This window comes from Falco rusticolus, chromosome 2, assembly GCF_015220075.1.
Source record: "Falco rusticolus isolate bFalRus1 chromosome 2, bFalRus1.pri, whole genome shotgun sequence".
NCBI classification, from domain to species: Eukaryota; Metazoa; Chordata; class Aves; order Falconiformes; family Falconidae; genus Falco; species Falco rusticolus.
Genome location: NC_051188.1, coordinates 106,860,216 through 106,886,721, shown reverse-complemented (window position 1 = coordinate 106,886,721; position 26,506 = coordinate 106,860,216). Strand labels below are relative to the sequence as shown.

General features: G+C 40.0%; 1 protein-coding gene across 2 annotated transcripts in view; it reads left to right on the top strand.

Moving 5' to 3' along the window:
• Window positions 1–26,506, top strand: part of USP25 (ubiquitin specific peptidase 25) — a 97,959-nt gene that overhangs the window by 29,292 nt on the left and 42,161 nt on the right. For both annotated transcript variants that reach the window (XM_037377838.1, XM_037377837.1), the window contains exons 4-6: window positions 3,083–3,206; window positions 9,282–9,444; window positions 25,187–25,273. In XM_037377838.1, coding sequence (XP_037233735.1) covers window positions 3,083–3,206; window positions 9,282–9,444; window positions 25,187–25,273 — 374 coding nt within the window. The remainder of the gene's footprint in view (window positions 1–3,082; window positions 3,207–9,281; window positions 9,445–25,186; window positions 25,274–26,506) is intronic.

Sequence of the window (26,506 nt, the reverse complement as noted above, 5' to 3'; positions counted from 1 at the left end):
GAGGTTAGACTCAGACTGTTCCCCTTCTGTTATGACTTCTATTAAGATCTCTTCATAATGCTGTGATTCAGGATTCAAGTCATAGGTGAACTGTTGCAACTTAATGAGTTACGTATCAGCTGATTTGCTGAAAAAGACCTTGGACCTGCTCCAAGTACAGCAAACATGAGATGGAATAAATTAGCTTAAACCTCCGGAATATTTTTGTTTTGTTTGCTACAAACTAAAAGCTTGCATGGAGTAGGCTACCATGGATTAGGTGATATTTAGAAACTTATTTTTCTGACATAAGTTATGCTAGGTAAACCCTCTGTGACATAATTTGATTGCACCACTCTCATGTGGTGGTAGTATCTGGCAGCAGGTCTTCACTGTATTGTCTTTTTTTCATGCAAATTAGGAAAAACATATATGCAAAAACATTTCAAAAGAGAATCCTTTATTGTCTGCTCCAAAACTCTTGCATGCCAAAGGAAACTGTTGTGTTGCTCTGCTTTCCGAGAGAAGTGGAACCAAAAATTTGGGGTTTTAATATTAAAGTGGTGTAATGACTGGTAATGTGGATGGTAATAAACATCTGAACACATAGTGTGGTGGTATAGATGAATAAAGAACAAGGGGCTAGGGAGGTGCAATGAAGTTGAATAATTTAATGAAAGTGTGAGTTGGAGTTGACCTTGATAGATTTATTTTTTTATTATTTTTTTTTTATTAACAGTAGGAGCTTTTGTTGACCACATAATATTCACCTAAGTTATGAGTTATTTTCTGAAGAACGGTTCCCGTATAAAGGAGCTTACCTCTTAATCTAACATTCTTCATTGCTGTATAAGAATTTCATCACTCTGACCTGGCTAGAGACTGGCTAAAGGAACAGTCTCCTTTTTGAGTGATCAGAGTAATCCCATACTTCTCCATCAGCCTGCGTGGCTGCTGGTTTGAGGCTTACTCCATCTTCAGTTGTGACCACTACGACTACTTACTGAAAAAACAGCTTGTCTCCAGTGGAGATGAGTTGTTTGTGTGTGACTACCTGCAGATGGGTGGAAAATACAACCTAAGCACTGCATTTTGGAGTGGAGTAAGTAGCGTGTGTGGTCATGGGATTTTCTCATTGCTGTTGACCTTTCTAGCTTTTTTTCCTGCTCTTGGGCTGTTGAACAGAGCCATGTTTGCCTGCGACCCAGGTTGTAATTTTAGCCCGAATTACATTGTTCTCAATACGGCAGCTCACATATCAAAACTCTTCTGGGTGAGGCATTTACTGGTGGTTGTTGTAATTGCTTTAGTACTTCTGAAGAAGAATTTCAGGCATCTGAGTTAAAGTATCCTTCTGATACGCTGGAAGGCCTGAGTTGACTATAAAAGACATAAGAATAAAATTCTGAAGTACTGGTTTTGTGGACATAGCATTTTTCTACACTTGCAGATCATGACAGATCGCCTAGTTTACTTTGCAGGTAATAGTGCTTCCTTTAAGGGCTCACTAAATAAAACAGAAATTCAGCCATCTTTATTTGGGGGAATAGGGCTAAGTTTAAAACTAGTTTTTTGAAGATACTGGTGTTAACAGAAAAGTTTCTTCTACAACTTCTTTTCAGTTTGAGCTGTCTCTTAGGACAAGTCACCTCATTGTCACTGTTGTAAGTTCAGGGTTTTTTATTTTGATCCGATGAGAAACGCACAGACAAATAAGCCCAGGGAAAGAAGGCAAGCTATCTCTACGGTGAGTCAGCTCATCTAGGAGAAACGTCAAAAGCTAGATGAAACTCTTTGGGTATGAGTATTGGGCTGGCCTGTGGAAGGAGAAATACAGACAACCTGCTCATCTGTCTGTGTGAGCAGTCATCAGTTTTGAATCTGTACCCCTTTCTCCCAGGTCTTTTAGCTTCTAATGTCCAAACCCAGGCTGCAGAGTAGTTCTTTTCGTAGCATGTTGATAAACTTTGGCCTTGGAGGAGGGAGCCTGAAACCAGCCAAGGCTCTGTGTGCCTGTCTGTCTAACATTGCACATAAAAGTCTCTTTTGCAGTTTCCCCTCTCTGTCTGGCTGACTTGCAAAATTAGACTTTTGGCCCTTGAAATAATGATAACCAACGACCTTGGCTTTTTGGAAGGTCTTGTGCAGTTGATGGACATTCTTGTTGGCCCTGGCTACTCAAAGCATGGCTGTGCCTGACAGGGGGATGATTTGTACTGTGGTGTGATGTGGGATAGTGAAATCTGTCCATACTCAGGAGGGGGAGTGCTGTCACTACCTGCAGGAAACAAGGAGGTTGATGGGGAGTGTTAGTATCTGATTCCTTAGATAATGGGAGCTGGAGAAGGAGGTAGGAGTAGGGTGGTTTCATTTTCATTACCCAGTCAGTAGCCCATCCAGCATTCCCCACATGTCCAAGTGTGGATCCTCATTTTGACTTCAATATTTATTTCTTAGTTCTCCTATTGAGATGAGCTACTTCAAGTAGACAGAATTTAGATTTAAATACGTTCAGAAAAGGAATACACAGACAGAGTAGGAAAGAATTAGGTGAAGTAAAGAATTTCCCCACTTCTTATGAAACTATGTGAAAGTATTTGGCTCACCAGTGCACAGAAAAATACTTGCAGAATTTGCAGCTGCATTGGGAAAACTCTGCACGTGCTCCTCCATGAGAAGGGCAAAACAACTATGCTCGGTTGAGGTATCCTTTTTTAAAAGAGAAGGTTGTCTTTGTCACACGTTCCCTGGAAGCAACAGATAACTAGCTGAAGTAATACATTTAAGTGTATTGCTTTAAGAGGGCTTTTGGAAACCATGGATTCCTAAATTTGTCCCGTAGCTCTGTGAAACTTAAAACGTTAAGAGGAAGAAAGACTACTGCCTGCCATATCTTAGCAAGAGCAAGCTGCTGAGGTTTTTATCTGGCTTGGAAGCAGAAGGGAGCCATTAGCAGGGTTAGTGGTTGGAAGAGTGCAGGGCACAGGAGGGATGGACTGGAATGATGCTCAGCAATCCGTGTGGGCTCGCTCTCCTCTACAGTAAGACTTGCCTTTCATTCTGTTTCACTTTTAATTTTGAGAAAGATAGTTTTGCTTTTCAGATGTGATTGATCTCACTGGAGATGATAAAGATGATCTTCAGAGGGCAATTGCCTTGAGTTTGGAGGAGTCAAACAGGGCATTCAGGGAGACTGGAATAACAGATGAGGAACAAGCCATTAGCAGGTAAACAAACAACTTATATAAAGCAGAAATTAAATTAAAGAGTTGGAGATTGGCCTGTATTGCTTTTTCTTTAACTTTTAATTTAACAGAGAATAACTTGTTTACTTTCACTTGTGCTGCTGATATGCCTGGCTTCAGGATGTTGCTTTAATGTATTGTATGTTCTACACTGGAAAATAGTCTATTATATGTGGGCTAGGATTTAATAGTATGTTTCATGTTGATTTATGTGTTTAAATATTGAGGAAGTGGATGGAGATAGAGGATATATGATCCTATTTAAATAGGACCTAAAACTAAAAGTTTTTTGTGTATCAGGTAAAAAGCAATGAAAACAAAATATAATTAAGAAGCTAATAAACTTTGTCCTGTTTTTTGCAGTGTTCGCATTACAGTAACATTTTCTTATCTCTGTGCTAATGCTGAGATTGAGGGAGGGGGTAGTAATGCTATGACTAACTATACTAAGAGCAGCTGCTGTACTTTAGCTGATAAAGTATGTTATTAACCTGTTTAACAAATAGGATTTATAAGCTTTGGGTGAAGTTAACTTCTTGGTTTAAAGTTGTATTAACTTATCTTTTTCAACTTGGGCGTGATAAGAGCCTGTAAATCAACTTTTGATCAGATTTTACAGTAACTTTTTTTACAGTGTATATTTATATGTAAATATAGATATAATTATGAAATATTTGGGATGTGATATAAGCCTGGGTGTAGAGCTGTGTGGGAGGGATGTTGTTGGTTGTTTTTTTTTCATCTGTGGTTGACCTTGGTCTAAGGGAGAAGGCCAGTGAATAGATCCTTGTGTTAGAAGGTTGAGTACTGCCTCCTTGAAAAATACTAATTTTAATAAAAAATATTTAGATGGGAGAGATTCAACACAATAATTATTTCCCTTGATTCACTGTATTTGACAGACTAAATGGTTTATCAGAAAAGTCCAGCTCTGAGAATATAGAGTGTTACTTTTGTCCACAGTCATTTCCTTTTTCCTTTAGAAAAACAGCTGTACTAATTGCAAGAGTAAACATACCCCTCCCTCCCCCCATTTGTGATGAAAGCAGTGTTGTTATACCAACATATATTCATGACATATTTTAGGAGAGAAATATGGGATGAGAGGGATTTATATTCTCTATTAATAATTAGAAGATTTTTAAGGGATTGGCTTTTTTCTAAGACCTCGCTGTATGCATATATACAGGATTATGGTGGAAGTTCTGTCCAGCTCTGATTCAGAAGTTCAGCTCTTGCATGCTTCTTTTTGAAGGACAGAATTGGCATTCTGTCAGAGTTGTGATTTAGGTAGGCTGTCAGCCTATTTGTGGATTTGGAAATATTTCTCCCTTTTTTTCCCCTGTTCCCCAAGTTTTGACTGCTGCTGTGCTCACTTCTTGGGAGCCTGGAAGCTTTAGATTTTTTTTATTATTATTTATTTTTTTTTTCCCTGTAGGCTTTGCTTTTTCACTTCTCAAACTAAAAAGCCCTTTTTGGTCTTGTCTGCTTAGCCCATAAGTATTATAAATACAGTCTATTTAAATTAAGGTGGGGTTTTTTTTGGTTGCAAAGAATAACAAAGTATGCCATATTTTTTTCTGTATGTACAAAGTACATACATTTTGTATGTGTATAGTACTTTGTATGTAGATAATTTGTTTAGTTATATACAGAGAAAGTGTTGTTTTCTTGATGAAACAGAGATATATATTTGATGGCAAACTGAGGCACAATAGCATGTACCATATTAAGAGCTTGTTACTACCGAGGGGAATATGGCCTGCACACCATACAACATTTTCTATACTTGCAGTAGTATTCTTTGGAGCATTTGTTGCATGAATTCATTTTGCAAAGCCATACAAAACTAGCCACTGAAAGATCCAGAGTGTATCATGGCATAAGAAAGCGAACGGGGCTTTGCTTGTGAATGAAAGCAGAGAAGAGTGAGAATCTTGGGGATTTTGGCAACATTGAGGTATTAAATCAACTCCGTTACATACCAAGATACACCCCGAGTTGATGGCAAGTTATGTCAGAGTTGTACAAATACACGAAGTTCAGAATTCTTGAATTCTTCATCTGAACTGTTCAATCAGTTTTCTTAAGGACAGGGCTTCAGACTGTTTAAAAAAAAAAAAATATTAAAAAAAAAAAATCACTTTGTAGTTAACACCCCACAGAAGAATGCTGGCATTCTAATAGAAAGCACAGTATGTGTGCGGGACTTCTCAAAACAAAAGAGCAAATGTGGTTGTAAACAAGTCAAGCTGCAGCCATTTACTTATGCTTTTCTGGGTTAAGTAAGAAGCAGAAATCAAATAGGAAGTCAATAAGAAGCAAATTAAACTATGGAAATATTTATTTTTTAATGATGTAGGATGTGTGCATATTTAAATAGTCTTTGCTGTGGAGGATATTTTTCTTTAAAGGTATTCATAGTGGTTTGGAACATAATTTGCACTGATTTTGTTAAGGTTTCCAAGGGAGCATTAATGGAATTTCTTGACTTGTGTAATTAATGTTGTAATGCACGTAGAATTTGTCTTCCTGAATGTAATTGCCTTGTGCTGCTTAATGAGGACAGATCTGATTACTATGTAGGTGTTGGGAAGAGTGCAACTGAAATGTCCAAGTGTCCAAGCTGAACATCTTGTACATGGAACATTTAAATTTTTTTTTTTTACTATTCTTTCTTTAAATCTCCTAGGGAAATGCATGTGATCAGTGTATTTCCTAATACGAAGAAGTTTCTCCTGTTTATCTTACTTTTCATGGATTGAAGGAGAGTGAGGCTGGCCAGGTAGGGCTTCGCTGGGGAAGCTAGTACGGTACGACTGAAAGGAGAAATTAGCTGGCCTGTGTTGTGCCTAGGGTAGTAGCCATACTAAAGTGAGAGCCCATGCTATAGGTGCATAAGGATGTACACAGCCCCTAAGCATTTTTATTTTTATTTTTTTTTTTTTTTTAACACTGTCATGGGAAGTGCTGGGGACTCTGCACTGTGGTTAAGCATTGTGTCCGTAGGTGAAACTGGGAAGGGATGTAGGGTTGGGTATATTCCTGGATGTCCAGTTTTAAGACGGTCACGGTGTAAAGAGCTTTGTTTGCTCTTGTAGCAGAGTAGCCTGCCGGAGTGGGCTTTTCTGCAGCACGTTTAGTGAGCTTCCTCAAAATGGTTTGGCTGAACTTTTGTGCTGTGGATTTACTTTGCCCAAGGCTTATTGCATTGTCTGCCTAGCCCCATGCAAGCAGCTCTGCAAAGCCGCTTGGCTATGCTCAGCTTGTTGCAGAGAGAGAAATAAACCACTGCTTTGAAGTCCCGAGCCAAGCCTGCCATTAACAAACCCTCACTCCAGAGTTTCCCGCCGAACCAGATTCTAGCACTTGGAGGTGGGGAAGCCTTTGGTCCTGTGAGGCTAGAGAAGTGCCATACCCTTTACATAGATATGGCTCTGCTGCTGGTGACTGCTGCTGTGGTCTCAAGGGTCTCGAAGAGGGTGTTTCTGCTGCGTAATCAGAATTGCTAAACCCTTGTACTAAGTTTCTGGAAGGATGCTAATTTTGTTGAGAACAATGACTGGGTAAGGGTTTTTTTTTTTGTCAAGGTAGTCCCCCAAATCAGGACTGTATGAATATAATGTAGTGGACATTATACTATAAAGAGGTTTATTTGCTATGCTTGTAAATACATTCATTTATGTAGCTTTTGAGCAGATCATTAAATTCCTATTTACTGTCCTCACTTTTATTTCAGTTTGCATCACAGCTGTCACTGTGACTGAAAGTGAATTTGGCAGGTGGGGTGTGCAGCTATTGCATGTGCTCTCTGAGGACAGATAATGTTAAGTAAAATTGAGGAAAAATATGAAGCTTTGAGAATCAAATACTTTATTAAGACATGGAAACAGATTTGAGATCGAGCTAGAGATGAGGAAATCCCCCACCTGGTAAACAAATGCAAGGAAGAAATTTTGGTAGGTTGATGAATGGTAATACCCTTGGGGTCAGGGGACTGCTTCTGTTTGAGAATATCTATTTTTCTGAACTTGAATCTCAAAATATTTTGAAATATTCTTGAGCTTGGCTGGGGGGGTAGGTGGGCAGGGAAGTTTTGATTGTTTCGCTGAAAGGAAAATGATACGGAAGTAGGTATTATAGTCCTGTTACAGCATCAGTGTGAATTTATTCCAGTCTGTCAGAGTCTTCATGTCAATTTTAAAGATCCCTTCAACTTAGTTTAGACAAGTTTGTTTTTTTTAAAGTAATTCCACCTGGATGAGAAATTATTTGAAATGTGTTTGAGATATGTTTTGCAATCACTTTTAATGCCCCCATCAAATAACTTTTTCTCTCAAAGGAGAGATACACTGGTCATATAACACTTTGGAAGGATTGTATCAGTGAGGAGGGAAATTAATTTGTTTGTTTGTTTACATTTTGGAATTTGCTTAGGAGATAACATTATTGTAAAAAGATACTTGCAACTAGCAACTATTGAAGAGTCAGGTTCCATCCCTGTGCATTGTTTGAAGGGATGTCAGAGCAGAAAGTTGAGAGGATTGTATGCCTGTCCTTTCAGTGCTGTTTACAATGTTATCTGTCAAAAAAAGTCAGAAATTGATTAATTCTTAGGAAATAACAGTTTTAGGTTCTTCCTGAGATATATTGATAGAAAAGTGGTATTTATACCAAGTGGTGTCTTGCTTTCTGAATGCTTCTGTTTTTTTTTTTATTTCCAAAATAAGTAGCAATAACAAATTAGTATGTCCCCCAAAGCAGTTATCTACAGTAAATTCATATAATGCTTCATAGTTCTTGTATATCTTGTAAGATACCTTTTCTTGCTTTAACAAGAGCATAGCTTGAAACAAAAGGTTACAGTTAGGAAAGGGAGGGATTACATTGTGTGTGGTCCCAGTTCCTGTCCCCGTGCCCTGCTCCCTGCCCTGTTCCTTTGCTTTTTCTGAGGTGTTGAAACTTTGTCCTTCAGGAACTCCATTTACAGACCAGCCTAAACCTGCTTTTATTGGATGTTAGTGCATCTAGAAGTGAAGGGGGCAATCCTTCATGCTGCTCAGACTGCTTAGATGCTTGTCATGCAGCTCCTGAATTCCTGCGCTCAGCCTTTTGTATGATAGTCTGAGCAGGTAGTTGAGGTGGTGACTACTGTGTCAGTGGTGCGTATGCCAGGCAGCTTGGCTTATGAGGTAGAGCCATTGTTGTATGACCTGAATATATCCATCTCCATCTTTTATTTAGAAATGCGGCTACCACAGATAACCTGTAAGGTGTTCTTTGTTGCCTGTCTAAGAATATGTGCTGATATAGAAATAACCGTGTTGAGTGAAGCTTGAGTTTGGGAGCATAACACACATCAGATCTTACTGTCATGTGAAATGTCAACGTTCAGCATAAATCACCTAGGAATAGTTTTCTGCAAAAAGAGTGATCATTGAAGCGTACAATTAACCTGTTGGCTAATTTGGGTGGCATTTGAAAAATTGTGGGAACATGTCTTTCCATGGCTCATAAAGTAATTACTTGCTATGTAAAGTGATTAATACAGTTGCATAAGTTGCGAAAATGGAAACTAAAAAAGGATCTTTCATTTTTGCAAGTTTGCCTAGCTAGCTTTGATTTCCTGTCAGTAAAATAAATATTGATGCCTTTGTGCTGTGCGTACCGATAAAAGCATTTGTAGATGAAAGCACTCCACTAACAGTGCTGCCTAAGATTTCTTGTTGTCCATCGTGTTTGAATCTGTTCTTAAATAATTGATGACTGACAGACATGGCTCTTGTATCTAGAGCTCTTACAGGAAATTCACTCACTCACTGATACTATTTTCCAAAAGGTAAGGGAATTGCTGTAACATACCTAAAAGTAAAATAACGTCTTCCTTTTGAAGACATATTATTGCATATATATTTAAAACCAAACTCAGCAACTTTAAGTTAGCGGATGATGTAATTGTCTGTAGTAGTAAATGAGGGTGTTTTACTATGTCATGGTTTTTTGTTTTTTTTTTTTTTTTCTTTTTCTCACATTTTTTCCCTCCATTCTGTTCCGAAGAGTTCTAGAAGCCAGTATTGCAGAAAATAAAGCAAGTTTAAAGAGGACACATCCAGAGGTATGGAGTGACTCTCCAAACCCTTATGATCGAAAGCGGCAAGACAACTGTCCAGTAGGATTAAAGAATGTTGGCAACACGTGCTGGTTTAGTGCTGTCATTCAGGTAAGCACCCTCTTTGGTTAGCAGTGTATAGTCTTCATTGTATTTATTGTGAGCTGAGTTATTTTCAGTGGATACCTTAAGATACCAGTTTTCCTGGGAAGTTTATGCCACTGCATGAGATGGTTTTGAGCATTACTTATTTATTGCATCTCTTAACGTGTTCATCCGTAAGTCTGATTGAAGTCTAGAAAGTACTGTAGCATAACCAAGCGAGGCTTCAAAATGTTTCTTACTAAAAAGTTGTTGAAGACAATGAGTTGAGTCCCTGAAGATCCTGGATGTCTGCAGCTCACGCTGACATCAATAACAATTGTGGATGCCTAAAACCATGTGAAAACTGGATTACGGATGAGGAACAGGCTTTTTTATATTAAAAAGAATGCATGCAAATGACTGAAAGGGGGTGGCTGATAATGGGGGTATGCAGAGGAAGTGAAACACTCTCAATCATGGACTACTTACAGAATAGCTACAAGGAAATAGCTGAGTAGGGTTAAGGAAGGAATAACAGAGAAGAAAACTTGGAGGAGGAAAGTAAAGGTCTGATACAGATGCAGGTGTGTCTGTTTTGGGTTGTTTTACCTAATGCAGCCAATATATGTGGTTTTAGTCTGTTCTAGTGTATATGTAGCTTAGTTAAAAACTACCTTTTTTTTTTTTTAAGATAGTCTCAGTAGGGAAATGAGTACAGTTACTGCAACTTTTCTAGTGAAATCTAATGTTGGGTTTGCGTGGCAAGATTTTGGTAGCAGCAGGGCTACAGGGATGGCTTCTGTGAGAAGCTGCTAAAAGCTTCCCCCATATGTGGTGCCAATGCCAGCCGGCTCCAAGAGAGACCCGCCACTGGCCAATGCTGAGCCCATCAGCAATGGTAGTAGCATCTCTGTGATAACATATTTAAAAAGAGGGAAAAAACCACACCCTGCACAACAAATTGCAGCCAAGGAGAGGAATGAGAATATGTGAGAGAAACAACTCTGCAGACGCCAAGGTCATTGAAGAAGGAAGGAGAGGAGATGTTCCAGGTGCCAGAGCAGAGATTCCCCTTGAAGCCCACGGTGAGGCAGGCTGTTCCTCTGCAGCCCATGGAGGTTAATGGTGGAGCAGATGCCCACCTCCAGCCTGTGGAGGACCCCATGCCAGATAAGCTGTGACCCCGTGGGAAGCCTGTGCTGGAGCAGGCTCCTGGAAGGACCTGTGGAGGGAGGAGCCCATGCTGGAGTGGCCTTGCTGGTAGGACTTGTGGGGAGCCCGTGCTGTAGCAGCCTGTTCCTGAAGGATGGCATCCCATGGAAGGGACCCTCACTGGAACAGTTCATGAAGAACTGCAGCCCATGGGGAGGGCTCACTTTGGAAAAGTTAATGGAGGACTGTTTCCCATGGGAGGGACCCCATGTGGAGCAGGGGAAGAGTGTGAGGAGTTCTCCCCCTGAGGAGGAAGGAGTGACAGAGACAACATGTGATGGACTGACTGCAACCCCCATTCCCTGTCCCTCTGCGCTACTGCTGGGGCAGGAGTTAGAGAAAATCAGGAGTGAAGTTGAGCCCAGGAAGAAGTGAGGGGTGGGGGAAGGTATTTCTAAGTTTTGGTTTCATTTCTCATTATCCTACTCTGATTTGAATGGTAATAAATGAAACTAACTTTTCCAAGTTGAGTCTGTTTGGCCTGTGATGGTAATTGGTGAGTGTGTCCCTGTCCTTATCTTGACCCACAAGCTTTTTGTTATGTTTTCTTTCTCCTGTCTAGCTGAGGAGGGGAGTGATAGAGCAGCTCTAGTAGGCATCCAGCCAAGGTCAACCCACCATAGTTCTAGTATCAATAATTCATTGTACATAAACTTTATGAATCCATCTTTAAAGAGATTTTTTTTTTTAAAGAAGTAATTGCTAAACCTGTATATGCTTCTGTAAATAATCTGTAGAGATACTCAAAAGTGACCAGAAAACTGTGGGTGAAACTGGACTACAATAGGGGGAAATTTATTTTTACTATACAAGAAGCAAATTCAGCATATTGTAACTTCTCATAGTCTGATGTTTTAAGGGGAAGCAAATAAAATATCTAATATTTTTAACAAATTACTGTCAGGCTGAACCACTTCAGAAACCAATGCTGTTACTTTCATACTGATGGCTGTTGTACTTCAGGCTGAGTCCATTCAGATCTGTGTTCTGCCTAGCAATTTCAGCAAATGGATGTTTACAGAGGAGTACAAACACTATGCGTGATACTGCTCTGTTAAAACACTCCCAAGCCTCCAACTGCTTGTATCTTGGGGGAGTCTCTTAATCCTTTTAGTTTTAGTCGGTAATCCCCAGAGGACCTCTCTTTTATGTACTTGTCTCCCTTGAACCCTGAAAACTTCTTGTACCCATAGAGCCCTTTGGGTAGGAATTATATAGTTGTGCTCCCTATTGCATGAAAACTGCCTTGGTTTTTTTGTTTGTTTTTTTGAACCTGGCTCCCACTAGCTTTATATTGTTGCCTCCATGTCTCCTGGTGGACAAGTCAGTTAAAAGTTGATTGCCGTTACAGTTCTGTGGACTGCTGTCATACTCGCTTTCAACAGGTTGGTGGTCTTTTCCCAAGCTGACTGCTGAGTTATCTATCTTGTTGCTGTTCTACACGTCTTTTGTAGCTCCAGTAGCATTTTGGTTGGGGGACCAGGAAACCTGTCAAGGTGTAAGCTATGAACTTATGAGGTGGTATGATGGACAGAGATACAGACTTTTCAGGAAAGACAACTAGGGATGACAAGGAAAGGTGTTGCCTTCCTTGTGAAGGAGCAGCTAAAATGTATGCGATGCTTTTGTGGGACAATATGAGTTTTAAGATGAGAGTTTGTGGGTCAGGATCAGAGGAGAGATTGTTAGAGGTATCACTGATTAGTCTGTTAGAGACCACCCTCCTGAGGATGCGGATGCGGACCAAAATTTCTTTAAAGAGGCAGGGAAGTCTCTGGATCACGGTCTGTGGTTCCCATGGGGAACTTTAATAAACATCTTCACACCTGCTGGAAGTCCAGCATAGCAGGACACAAGCAAACCAGATTTCTGGAGGGTAGCAGGGAACACTTCTTGATATGACTACCGATGGGACAACTAGGGGTGATGTGCAGCTGGACCTGCTGTTCCCTAAAATGGAAGAACTAGTTGAAGAGGTAATAATGTGGGTACTTTTGACTGCAGTGACCATGAAATAGTGGAGTTCAAGATGCTGATGGGAGTGAGGAAAGAATAACAGGGTACAGACCCTAGAGTTCAGGAGAGCAGATTTTGGCTTCTTGAGCAAGTTGATGTCTGGGTTCTCATAGGAGGTAGCTCAGGAGTGCAGAGGAGCTCAGGAAAGCTGGCAGCATCCTCTAACAGCCAGAAGGGGCCATTCTGCTGCTGAGGGCTGAGGTCCAATGCAAGCAGGCAGTGTGCAGGAGATGGAAGCAAAGATGGTCTACTGAGGAGGGGTTTGGAAATGTTGCCCAGGCACGAAGGGATGGTGTTAGGGAAGTGAAAGCTAACCTAGAGGTGATGTCTCAAGGCATGTCTAGAGTAACAAGAAGAGATTTTGATGCTCATAAAAGGCTGATCAAGGAGAACATGGTTCTGTTGCTAAATAGAGCAGGCGATTTAGTGACAGCAGGCTTAAATAAGGCTGAGGTGCTCAGTGCCTTGCTTTGCCTCAGTCTTCATCTGTGCTTGGTCAGGGGAGAGGAACTCTGAGCAGTGGTTAAGGACCGAGTCAGAGATTACTTGAGAACTTCACCATGTAAGTCCACAGGACCCACTGAGCTGCATCCAGTGGTGCTGAAGAGAATGGTGGGAAGTCTTAGCAGGGCCACTCTTTATCATCTTTGAAAGGTCACGGAGAGTCAAGGAGGTTTCTGGTTTATCTGGGGACAGGCCAAAAAGTCAGCTTGCGAAGCTATGGGATGGTCTGCATTAGATGACCATTGAGAAGATGGAGTCAGGCTTTTCACAGCAGTGCGTGTTGGGAGGATGAGGGGCAATGGGAGTAAGTTGAGTAAGAGAGGTTCAGCTTGGAGATAAGAAGCATTATTTCCCGTGAGGACAGGCAGCAGTGGAGATTGCCTAGAGAGGCTGTACAGGCTCTGTTGAACCGTGAAGGCTTTTAGGATGTGCTTGGAAAAAGCCCCGAGCAGCCTGTTCTGATCTCACGGGTGACCTTCTGCTCAAAGCAGGAAGTTCAGCAAGAGACTTCACCAGTCCTTTCAGAACTGAACTGCCCTATGATTCTATAGGAATGTTTTCCATTTCATTCTGTCTTCCTTTCTGAATTATTTTATTCTGTTTTTAACTACTTCATATGTTGAACTGATACTTCCATGGGCCTATCTGCCATAAATTCAGAGTTTTGAATAATACTGCTTAGCTTGGTGCCTGTCATTTCCTATAGGATTGCTTCCCACCAGGTACCTCCCTGTACACTTACCTGTGCTGAATTCAGCTTTATTACAGTCTGTCAGTCCCATATGATCCTTCTGTCACTTCATCCTTGCCAGCTCTTGTTTTTGCTACATTGCCTATCTCCATACTAAGCAAGCTTGGTCATCTTGCCACTTGCTCCTTTTTCTAGATCACTTCTAAATTTTGCTTACCATCACAGACTCTGTGAATTTCCGGTAGCATCGCTTTGGGATGGAACAGGTGGTTTGCTCTTGCCCTCTTTTTCTTTTTGATTGCCTATTTGTCTGTGTCTGGACCTTCCATCTTACCTCGACACTGCTTAGTTAAAAGTTTTTGTTGATTGACTTCTTTAGAAATTACTCTGAAATCCCAGTAGACTACATAAATTGGATTGCTGTTATCCATGTTCTTTTTGACTACTTGATGTTGCATGGATGTTTTTTGTTTGTGGTGAGTTTGTTTTGGTTTTGGTCTTTTTTTTTTATGGGTGGGATTTAATTACCTGCAGATAATTGCACTGTAGGTAAAGAAATGGAAAGAGTTCTTTATTTGTTCTACCACCTCCCTTCCCACCAAAGTTTTTATGTTCTTGACCCCTTTCAGCATCTAGTAATCTATCACGTGTTTGACTTTTCTGTTTTCCTGAGATCTTTTATGTTTCCCTTGTTCATCTCTCCTCCTTCCCTTATTCCTTCACATGCATAGCAATTTTTTCAATAGCAGAAACATTGTCCTGGTGCTAATATAGAGAAACACTTTATTTCCATGAAGTTCTTTGTGGGGCTAATATGACTTGGCATTTTACTTCGTTTTGTAATTAGATTTTACATTCCATAGTAGTCCCAAATCTCAAGATGACTGATTTTATGTGTATGTGCGTTTCTGTAAAAGAAATATTTATACAAGGTAGACTGCAAATGTTTAAATATATGTTTTCAGGGAAACTTGAATTGTAATTCATTAACTACAGAGATAAGAACAGAGGCTAGAGAATGTAAAAACCTATGCTAGACCTATGAGCTCATGTTGTTTATACCCGATGTGCAACTTTATACCTTGAAAACAGATTATAAAGAGGGCTGACTAGTTGTTATGGTCACTACCCATATTATGTGAAAATCTGTGGCATTTGGAATTATAATGGTTTGATCCTAAAACATAGCTAAACTTCTGTATTTAGGTCTATAGAATGTAATTCAAGTAAACCACTGAAAGATTTGTAACTTCGGTTGGTTGAAAACTTAGGTTATTAAATTGTCTGCCAGCCAGGAAGACTTAGGTTTCAAACAACCATCCCAGGAAATTTAATGCATGTTAATTTAGAGCATTAGCTAATACCGTATTTATTTATCCACAGGGCAGACTGACTCCTTGGGTTGCATTGACTATGCAGAAACATTTTGAGGCTTTCTTTAGGAGTCTTTTGAAACCTGACACATCGCATAGGTCAATAATATCTAAGTGTTAACTACTGTCAGTCACAATGATATACTGTGTAATATAATCTGAAACTAAAATGCAAAGGAAGAAAACTTTTTTTCTTTCTATTTAAGGGGTGCTTGTTAAGGAAAAAAAAGTGCTTTTGTCACTTTGACAGTTTCCTTATGCAATGCATCTTTCTTTATAGCCACCAATTAGCTGACTTTGTCAAATGTAGTCATCAATGGTTTGTTGTATTTGCACTAAGGGCATGAAATTCTTTTAAGATATGTTTGCAATGAGTGACAGCAAACCCGAACAAGATTCAAACATTGCTAGAAATACTGTCTTTTAATCTGTATTTATTTGTGCGTTAGAGAAATACGCACATGTGAAAGTCATCCTCTTCTGTGGGGAAAAAGAGGAGTCTCTCTTCAGTTAGCTCCAAAACAAAGTTCTGCTCTCAAGAGTTACATTCAGCATCATTAAAATGAACAGTAATTTCTTCCACACTAACTTCTAAAAATCTGTCCTGCTGTTGAAGACTTTTGACTTGATAACAGCTTGAATTTAAAACTGAAAACATGTCAAAGTGAAACTGTACTAAAGCATGTCCCCTTCTTCCTTACCAAGAAACAAATCAGGTCCCTCAACAATTTTCCCGCCTCCTCTTGAATTCGTAATAAACCTACATTTTTGGCGTGAGTTCACCAATACATACTTTTGCTACTGTTTAGCTAGATTAACTTTTATAGAAGGATCTCAAAATCTTGAGGCTTTAGAATATTTCCAGAAGGTGGTTTGTGTGGGTTTATTTTTCTCATTATTGTAACAGTGTGTATCTGTTCTTGAAATAGAACTTAGATATTAAGTTCTTTAAAGAAACGAATAATGAATATACCACTACATGTTTCTACTTCCTTTTTTTCAGTAAATCTCAGTGGCTCCATTGTAAAAAGGTAATTTCACAATCGTCCTTGGTTTTAAGAGTTTATAGTCTGAAAATGGCTTATAAATAATACATTTATTGAGCCTGTGAAGCGGCTCCTTTGTTTCATGCTGAGCACAAGTTAAGTGTTTACAGGATGTAGGATGCCGAAGGTGGGTAATGCACAGGACACGCATGCGCTATTGATACTGTGTCTGTAGGCTTGCTGCCCGTGCAAGTTTTCTCCCAGGTGTTTTGCTTTAGGACATTGCACAAGACTAATTTTTATCTTTTGGAGCTCCAAACAGGGTTTCAGTCATGTGTGGGAAGCAATGCACTGGCAGTACTTGCCCTTTGAAATCATGGGAGGTACCAAGTAGTAGTGAATGTTGTCCACTCGCTGCGCTAAGACACATTTCGGATGGAAGGAAGAAAGTATGTGGGGAGTCACATGAAAGTTTTTCTGTAAATGCTGCTCTGTTTCCCCTCCCCCCAGTCCCATACCTGAAGTACTAGGTGTAGTGTTTTCCCACGTCTCTTGACTTCCCACAGGCCTGTCTGGATTGTAGCTCTTCCCTTTGCCAAATTAGTTATCCCTACAGGACAGCTGGGGTTTGTCATCTCCACAGTCTTTTCTCTGGGATTCTGTCAAAGTCTGGTTAGCCATTCAAAAATGAGGCTTCCCCCCCTCCCCCCTGCAAAGTACATAGCCTGCAGAACGAAGAATTAGCAAGCTACTGTCTTACAAGCACAGATCTCCATGGATGCTCTTTAACTTTTAATTTCAGGGTCCCTAACACCACTTCTGGTGTTTCACTCTGTTGTGTCATGTTTAGGAGCAGCCTTCTTGCTTTCTTGATGTCAATATATTGGGGTTTAGGATCTCATTTGATCCTAAACTTCTACTTCTGGGAAGAAGCAAGCCAGCTTGATAAGTGAGAATCAAGCAAGTATTTTCTTCCCAGTTGGTGTCTCAGCTGTTGTTCTTACCATCTTTAAAGCAGCCTACCACAAGTATCTAACTTGGCATTGTTTTGTTTTTCCCATTTGTCATGTTGAATGAGAAGGATTGTGATGGATGATGTGGTAGTGCGTTAATACCAAAAAGCCTAGTATATAATAAGAGTTGAATGGATGTACATTGTACGTGACTCCCTTGCTTCCCTGGACATGCAATGGAAGGTTGCGTGCTGAAGAGCGTTTAGTGCCAAATCTCCATTTGAGTTAAAATGGTCATTGATGGAATATTTTCTTTCTGCTGTTTTCTCTGTGGAACAGCCTGTAGCAGGGGTGTGGGGAGGAATAATGATTTAAATTGTTCTGTAGAGTTTCATGGACAGAGGAATAACGATGTTGAAAATCTAGTTTCTTGCATTTCCTCCCTCTGTCACTCCTTCTGTTCCTCTGAAGTAAAGACTGACCTGTCACAGGTTCAGTCCTGTGATATTTGCTGACAGGATATTCCTTTTCTGCTTTCTGTTCTTCCCTGTGGTCTCCAGTTCCCTCTGGTTGCTTATGTGATTTTTTCAGACTCTTACCTTTATATTTAGTGGCATGTAATATTGCAAAACTTATGTTGTGAAGGATTGGAAAGCTTTAGGAAATGATGGCTTTAGCTTTGGTTCATAAATAGTTGTTTATTTAATTAAAATAAAGGATAAAGAATAAGTGTTGGGTTGTGATCCTGTGTGCAGTTCCTAGGTTCGGAAGGGCATAAAGCCATTGCATTCTTTAGGTGTGTTCTTTAAAGTTGTACCACAAACTTATTTCATGTTGTTGTGCGTTTAGGCAAGAAGTTGAAAACCATAACCATATAAAGAGATGCTGGCTGTTACTTTATGTTCTAATAGAATTTTTTCTTGCTTCGAACGTGTAATAGAGGAGTGGTTGAATGGCATTTTTTAGTATGTGCCAAGACACGAGTATAAAGTGAATTCTTCTGGACACATATCATACTTATCCGTCTTCTGAATTGCAGTAATGTTCTGAGTTTGTTGCTATAAACAAGTAAATGTTCTCTCAGTGCCAGCTGGTAATAGCATGGTGAGCTGTTTGTTCAAAATGTTAACCCAAGTCTGCTAGAGGTCTTAAGTTAGTTTAGAATAGAATCATAGAAAGATTTAGGTTGGAAAAGATCTTTGAGATCATAAAGTCCAGCCATTAACCCTAGACTGCCAAGTCTGTCACTAAGCACCGCATCTATGTGTCTTTAAAATTATGCTCCGGGGTTTGGTGATTCCACCACCTCCCTGGGCAGCCTGCTCCAATGCTTGACCACCTTTCAGTGAAGACATTTTTCCTAACACCCAATCTAAACCTCCTCTGGTGCAACTTGAGGCCATTTTCTCTTGTCCTGTTGCTAGTTAATTGGGAGAAGAGACCGACCCCCCCCTGCCTACAGCCTCCTTTCAGGTAGTGGTAGGGAGATCCCCTGAGCATCCTCCTCTCCAGACTAAACCACCCCAGTTCCCCCAGCTGCTCCTCATAGGACTTGTGCTCCAGACCCTTCACCAGCTTCGTTGCCCTTCTCTGGACACGCTCCAGCACCTCCGTGCCCCTCTTGTAGTGAGGGACCCAAAACTGAACACGGGATTTGAGGTGCAGCCTCACCAGAGCTGAGTACGGGGGGACGATCACTGCACTTGTCCGGCTGGCCACGCTCTTTCTGATACAAGCCAGTTGTTTGACTTTTCAGTATCAAACAATATGAAAGCTGTTTCCCATCTTCTTCCATGTTACACCTCAGCCTTTTGGAAAAGCAAAACATGACAGCTTAAAACTGTGTTTCATACCCTGTTTTTCAGTGTTTTGGAATGCTGATTCGTTAACTGTTCATAAATAAAAACATCTTTTTTGAGATACTTTCCAAAGCTTTTAAGACCTGGGATTGAATGTCTTTGTGACTTTGAAAATGCTAAGTATTTCCCTGACTGCTGCGACTGTACATGTGGAGTTATTCTGCAGAAGTTCAGCCATAAGACAGTGTCATATCTGTCTGTAGGAGTTTTGTTTCAGAGAGGGAGAGTGGAAGAAAACCCTCCTCTTCCTATACTTTCACAATGAGGTTTGAACAGAAATCTGCTCAAGTCCCAGCTTGGAAGCTGTTTTCCTCTCTTCCCTTCCCTCTTCCTTACATGCAATTTTCTAAAGAATGTGGGGATTTTCAGGAAGGCTTTTGACTGTGCCAAATTCTCAATGCATGGAGAAAAGCAGATTCAGGAATGTATTTTGGGTGACTTCCTCATTTTCTTAAGGCTTGGTTGTTTTTTCTCTAAAAGGTAAAAGACAAAACACGGGGCTATTATATGCTGAAGAGAACATATATTTAAAATTCTCAATAGTCTTGTTACAGTAACTTTCTACATTGCAAGTAAAATGTGTTTAAACTCATTTGAATATCCACATAGCGGTTTCCTTTTAGTTTAAGCACTGCAGGTAGAATTCTTGTTGTATCCGTGCTTGCTGAGTTTTACTGCTGTGCAGTGCATGCGTAGGCTCAAACATAGGCCTGATGACTACATTTAATGCCCATCATTAGTCTATTCTGACAACAGGACTTAGCACTTACACGAGTAAAATGTCCAAGAGCGGAGCAGGAGGCAGCCCAAGTGTGAGTTGTAAGGACGTGCTGGGTGGAAAGGACCATAATGCAGGAGCAGAGAGCGGCCAGCGCAGAGGCAACAAACAGCTACTTCATGGGCTTTGTTGTGAGAAAAGTACGTTTAAAAATACGAACCAAAAGAGAAAACAGTAACATAGATCAATAAATAGAAAAGTTGGGAAGGCCTTAAAGAGGAGGGAGAAGTGATTCTCCCAATTTAGTGGTATAGATTCCAAAAGACTTGAACGTTGGAGAGAAGTGGGCTTGGTTGCCAGTGAAGTTGGTTATGTTTTTGCAGCATGGAGCTTCGGACACTAATATTCAATCTGAGGCATGCAGGGAGGTTAAGTCACTAATAAGCCTAAGTGCAGTGTTTAGGATTACTTTTATTTGGAACCCCCATAGTACTTTAAATGTAATAGTTTTCGGTATTTGAAGTTCTTAATGTTATTGGAAGGAACATATGCTAATGCATGCAGGTGGGAACATAACATTCCATAAAGTTCTGTGTTTTCTTTGATTTAGATTAATGGCATGAATAAAAAATTATTCCTAATAATGGCTAATCTACCCCACTAAAACTAGCTCTCTATACAGTACATCACCAAAATTGTTTATAAAGTGAAAATGTAAGTCTAATTTGTTATGTTGGCAAACTATTCCAAATAATATACTTAATGACACAGGTAGAGCTCTATTTTTGCTTTTTATTTTTAGTGCAATAATAATGTATTCGTTCTTTGAGATTCCTCTGTGCTTGTTCCTCAGAATGAAGGTAGATGGTCTCTGCTTCGTGGCTTTAAAATCTGAATAAATGTAAAATTGTAAATGCGTAAAATGCCCCAGATGACTAAATGAGGCAAATAGGTGTTGTGATGTGTTAATGCATATATAAGCTTTCAACTTACACAAGATCATGTTTTAGCTAAATGCCAGTACCTGAAGCAATTCCTTTAGGAACTCTGTAGGAACGCGTACTCTTCTGCCAAAGAGTTGCTCTTCAAGCTGTGCTAATAAGATACATTTAGGTTTTGGGTACTAGCCAAATTAAGTCCTTCCTAAATTTTCTATGCCAAAATTCAAGTTAGTCTTTGTATTTTTTTCCAGTTAAAACTCAAGCCTTGGCACTAATTTGGACAAATTCCTAGCCAGTATTGGCTGTTGACACATAGGTATCCTTATGTACACCTACGCCAGTCATTGCATCCTTGCCTTGATGGTAAAAGGTAAAAGCCTTCCCTTTAGCAAGACAGAGCCTACAAACAGGGAGTCTGTGGCCTCCCACAAGAATGGAAATTGCACAACTTTTTCTTGGGGCTGCTCTAAGAGAAACTGGAATGATGATCACATTTCACAATACACTAGTGGTGTTCCAGCTGTGTACCAGTAGATCTGTCCTATTTGGTTTGCTAAGCATCGTTAGTAACTGGTTGGGTTTTGCTTTTGTTTCTCTTATCACCTTAGAAACTCAGGTCTTCTGCAGCCGTTAACAGCCCTGGTCAAATGTATCCATTCTACTTAAAATATCCTAGATGATTTTCAGCCAAATGAGAATGTTTTTGTCATCTTGCTGACTCGTTTAGAATTAGTAGTCTGAAACAACTTGAAAGTCCTCCTTTCCAAGCTTAACCTTTGTGAATTGAATGGGGAGGTGGCTGTGTTCCTGGTATTGCGAAATTAGGGTTTTCATGTAAACTTGTGTAAAGTTGATCCATATTAAGAATTCCCCAGTTCTTGTGCAGAATTTCTTGCTTTTTTGTTCTCAATGGTGGGAACAAATACAAAATTGCTAGTCAAAGAAAGTGAAGGGTTTTCTTACATTTGTTAGTGAAACGGCTGGTTTTAGTGCTCTGTGCTCACAGAACTTGCAAGAATCCATCAGAAAGCCTGTCTAAAGCTTTGTGCGGGAGCTTGGTAAGTCATCTGTTACCTAGATGCAGAAGTACTGTTTTCCTACTCTCCAAGTATTGTTGATAGCAGTAACTTTGCTATTTTAGGACTCTGCTGGTGGCTCTTCATGAGCTGTGTTGCATGCCAAGCTTTTATAGATTTAGTATGATGACTAATTTATATTCTTGTTGTATTAATGCAATGTTACAGTTCTTGAATGTTAAGAATTAATTCTTTACTCAAGCAACCTAAATTCTGCCAGGGTCCTTATGTTTGATAATCCTAGACATTAAGCGGGGAAAGGGATAAGCAGGGTGTTTTAGGTAAAGCCAAGGCAGGTTATACTCTGAAATTGCATTTGGACTCTATATAGTGTGGGTAGACATTATTCAGAATAGCTAATGTTTTCAGTGTCTTAAAGTCTTGAAGCTTCAACTCTACCAAGCTCTGGCACAACAGAAATTACATATACATCATCAGCACCTACAGCAGGAGAAAGCCACAGTGTGTCTGTTGTCATTCAGCATGGTTAGCTTCAATGGCCTAAACTGACACTGGATTTTTGGTGGTGTTTTTATTCTAATTTTTGTTCACTATCTTGTTTAGCCCCCAAACTGACATGATAGGAGGGAGGTGTTCTAAAAATCTGTTTGTTTTCATGATAATTTGAATTGATGTAACTTATCTTAGCCTTAGCTTGGTCAAGTTTCCAGGTGACAGCTTTTAAATAGGTTTAAATACATAGGGGGGAAGGGGGGAACACCCCACCTTTTGGAGAATTGTTCTTGTATGAGTAATTTTTGCATGCTTTACACTGGTAAATTTAAAACATACTTGATCAAGACCAGTAGAAATGAAGTATCCAGCTTTTGAAGTATCCAGCTTTTAGATCCAGACTGTTTTCTTGCAGTGGGACTCCGGACACCTTTCTGTAGCTGAAGCCAAGTGGGTGAGAGGTGAAGTGCTGCCCCATGCAATGTGTTTGGAAGGCCAGTGCTTTGGCCTGGGGCCAGTGGGTGGCACTTAGGCCAGGGACAGTCTCTGCTGTGTCTCTCCTGGTGGCTGCAGAAGAACAGCTTCTGCTCCATGGCATTACTTACCCTGGGTGTAGGAAGCCTGGGCAATGGAGGGCTCAGCACATTAGGAATTGTATTGCCTAACCCCTTTCTGAAGCACTGGGGTGGGGGGGTCTCAGCTGTGCTGAGGGCTTAGGTGAGCTTGTTTAGATCTCCTTACCTCAGGAAGAACTGTAGGTTCCTCCTTGAGGTACACTGGGCACAAAAATTAGTTCGTCTCAGGCATGCTTAGTATATACTTGTTTGCACTTGCACTGGGAAATTATCTTTTCTTTTGTGAAGGTAGAAGTTTCCTGAATTTAATTTAACTCAATATAGAAGAGCTACAGCATGATACTGTCCTGTTAGCATTTATGTTGTTGGCAGTAGGTTAACTGTGAGTGTTCTGCTGCATCTTAGTATGACCACGCACAGCATAAGCTGTTCTAGAGAAAAGTTTAACAACTGAATATCCTGCATAGGAAATTCTGAGTAAAGCAAAGCTGAAGAAGAAGAAATGAGCACACCGGACAATCCTTTCACTTCTGTAAGCTGCTGAGAATAATTAAGTTCATTCATCTTAGTAAAACACGGGGTTACGTGTTCACAGTTCAGAGTTCTAGACTGAAGAAATAGAATTTTTGTGAGAAACTTGTGGATTGAATGCCAGGCAAAAATTCTAAACTTTAGTACAGTTTTCTGTACTCATTTCATAATGCACATAAACAAATTTGGCTAGCTCAGCTTCTTGGCCCTTTGATGGTACTTGGATTAGTAATGGAGAGAAGTCAATCTTTGGACATTATATTTCAGCAGCTGGTTTGTTTTGTGCATAAGACCGTGCTATGTTTTGCTTGATGAAGAGCCCACCGGTGGAATGCTGTTACATCATGAGACATAAGTTCAATTAGTATGAACTTCTAGAATGACACTTGAATTAAATATTAACATTTTCCATGCTTTGAGTAAGTAAACAAAGGACTCTGGGTTTTGATCTCCCTTCTTTGCAAGGGTGGATAAAAGGGGAACCTGTGTTTTGAACAGCAAAACAGAAAAAGAAAAAAAAAGCCTGACTACTCCATTGTTTGTTGATTTAGCAAGGTCAGAAAGGTCTGTTTTGTTTGGTGTTTGTGAATATTTTTTCTATTACTTACTCTTAAATCTAAAAATGTTAGGAAAGACAACTTTAGCCTTTTCATCTTGCTGGAGATGCTGTAAACTGTGGGGTATGGGAAGAAGTTAAAACTGGTACAGGCTCTTCCACCGAGAGGTGAAAATGTTTCTGAAAAGCATCAACTCAGCTTTTTTTCCTTGCAACATATTCTAAATTATTAGAATAAATACAGTGCCTCTTCACAATTTGTTTTTGCACTGTGGTGTTGAAATCCTGTTAAATTAGCTGTGGTCTGTGACTGAAATCTTTACCTGGACAAGTTGTGGGATCAAAGTCTATTGCTGGGGTAGGCAAACTCTGCCTTTCCACAATCAATAACTAATATGTGATTGGGGGCTTTGGGGGCGGGGGAGGGGGGAGTTTATTATAGATTATAAACCCAAAGGATATGAATAGGAGGGCAGATCTTTCCTGTGCTTCTCTGAGGAGCGTGTTTAAAATGCTTTAGAACTTTTCTGCTACGCTTTCTTCATCAGAACGCTAGCCTGTGGTAATGCAGTGAACTTTAGTTGAAGTGCTGTCTGCCTGTTCAGAAAAGCAGTGATGCAGTTACACAAGTGCTGAGGACTTCAGTTCTCAGCCACTGCTTTTGACTTTATTTTGCCAACAAAATCTTGTTCTTCTACTCTCTAGGCTGAAGCGTGTGTGTTACACTGTGGGGTTCTTTGTGGGTGTGCTTGTGGACACCCGATTTCATTTGTTTCTTATTGTTTGTGAAATGAGAATGTTATCGGTTCGTTACGTGCAATGTTGTATAACCCAGTTTCCTTACTGTAATGTACATCATTCAGATCCTAGAATAATGGGAGGAGTGGACAGAATGCAGAAAGTAGAGATCCATTGCATGGTTTTAAGTCACATAGATGAAGGTGTACTCTCTGCATGGAGGAGGCAGATGATAGAGGGGCTACAAGATGAATTTTACATGGCTAAAAGGCTTTAATTTCATTTTGAAAACTGAGGTTTACAACTAATGAAATTCTTGTTACAAAAAATAATTTACCTATATTTAAAATTATTGTTCCATTGGTGTGATTAAGTGTAAAGAAGTTCTTTTATTATGCTGTTTTCGTGGCAAAAAATAATAATTGTCTTCTCATGAAAAAAGCGAAGTTAAGTGAAATCTAGCTTGTGCAATGCTAAGGTTTCATTTCAGATCTTAAACATCTCATTTATTTCACTAAGGCATGATTTGAAAGAATTCAGTATTGTTTGTAGAAGTCCTTAAATGTTTTTAATTTTTTTCTTTTCAGTCATTGTTTAACCTGCTGGAGTTTCGAAGACTAGTTTTGAATTTCAATCCTCCTGCAAATGCTCAAGACTTGCCCCGAAACCAAAAGGTAAAATTAGAAGCTAACTTCCCCTGGTGGCTGGAAAGGGCATTTCTCTCTTGTAATTGAATTTTACACTGTTCTCTAGCTCAAATTAGCATGAGTTTTATAGGTGCTAATTAACATTTCTCCGAGATTCCTATTACTGATCTTACATAAAGTACATTAGCCTCACGAGAGTGTGGGGCAGGGTGCTGAAGGAGCCAGAGTTTGCTCAGTGTACTGCTGCTTAGACCAGGGTCAGTGGAAGGATTTTGCTGGTAAGAGTTGTAGCAGCACTGCTGCCAGTGGGTGAGCATTTCTGATGTGAATGTAGCTTGTATTAGCAAACATATTTTATTCTAGTTCCCTCACACTGCAGCTAAGGCATGCTTTTTTGGTTACCTGCATGCTTTTGATCTGTATAGCTTTGCCAGCAATGTTAGTGTTGGCCTGGCCACTTCATTGGTTTTTTTGGGATATTAATCAGTTGTAACTCACAATCCAAGCTGAGATTAAGCTTTTGGTTATTACCTTGTCTCTTCTGCCCTTTTCATGAGGTGAATGTAAGCATCAATTTTCCCATGTTTATTCTTGTACTTATTTGGGACTGGGGAGGGGACACCTCGGTTTAGGCTTCTTGTGACCTCAGACTAGCAAGCAGGGGAAGCTCATGGACTGAGGGACAAAAGAGACTGGTTTTTCTTCCTTTATGGATGCCCTCTGAGGAGAGATACATATAGGCACCTTGGCTTCTATGTTATGAAATATAAAGGAAGAAATGGGAAGAGGAAGTGGCTGTATGAAGTGTGAAGGCACTTGATGCCCTGATTTTTAGCAGGGGTTTACAGAGCAGTGAATTCTTACATATCCAGAAATTAGACTATTGCCTCTTGCTCCTTCCTTTTGGATTTTAAAAAGGGAGCATGTTGTTAGCCTGTTCTAATTTGTTTGGCACTTCAGGCTTGACTGGAATGTTCACTAGCAAAAGTAAGTGCTGCAAAACAAAACAGACATAGAGAAGATAGTGTCCATTTGCTAAACCTCTCGGTATGTGCCATAAAAGGGAAGCTGAATGTTCGGTCAGAACTGTGTGATTTCTCCCCTGCCTGCCCGCCCTCCTCCATTCAAAGAGCAAGTTGTCACTTGGTTTGTGTTTTGGTTTGTGGGTTGGTTTGTTTGTTTGTTTGTTTTGTTTTTTAGGAAAATGTGTTTGCATTGGTTCATGAGAGTGTGCAAATACAGCAAGGGTAGTATTGGGAG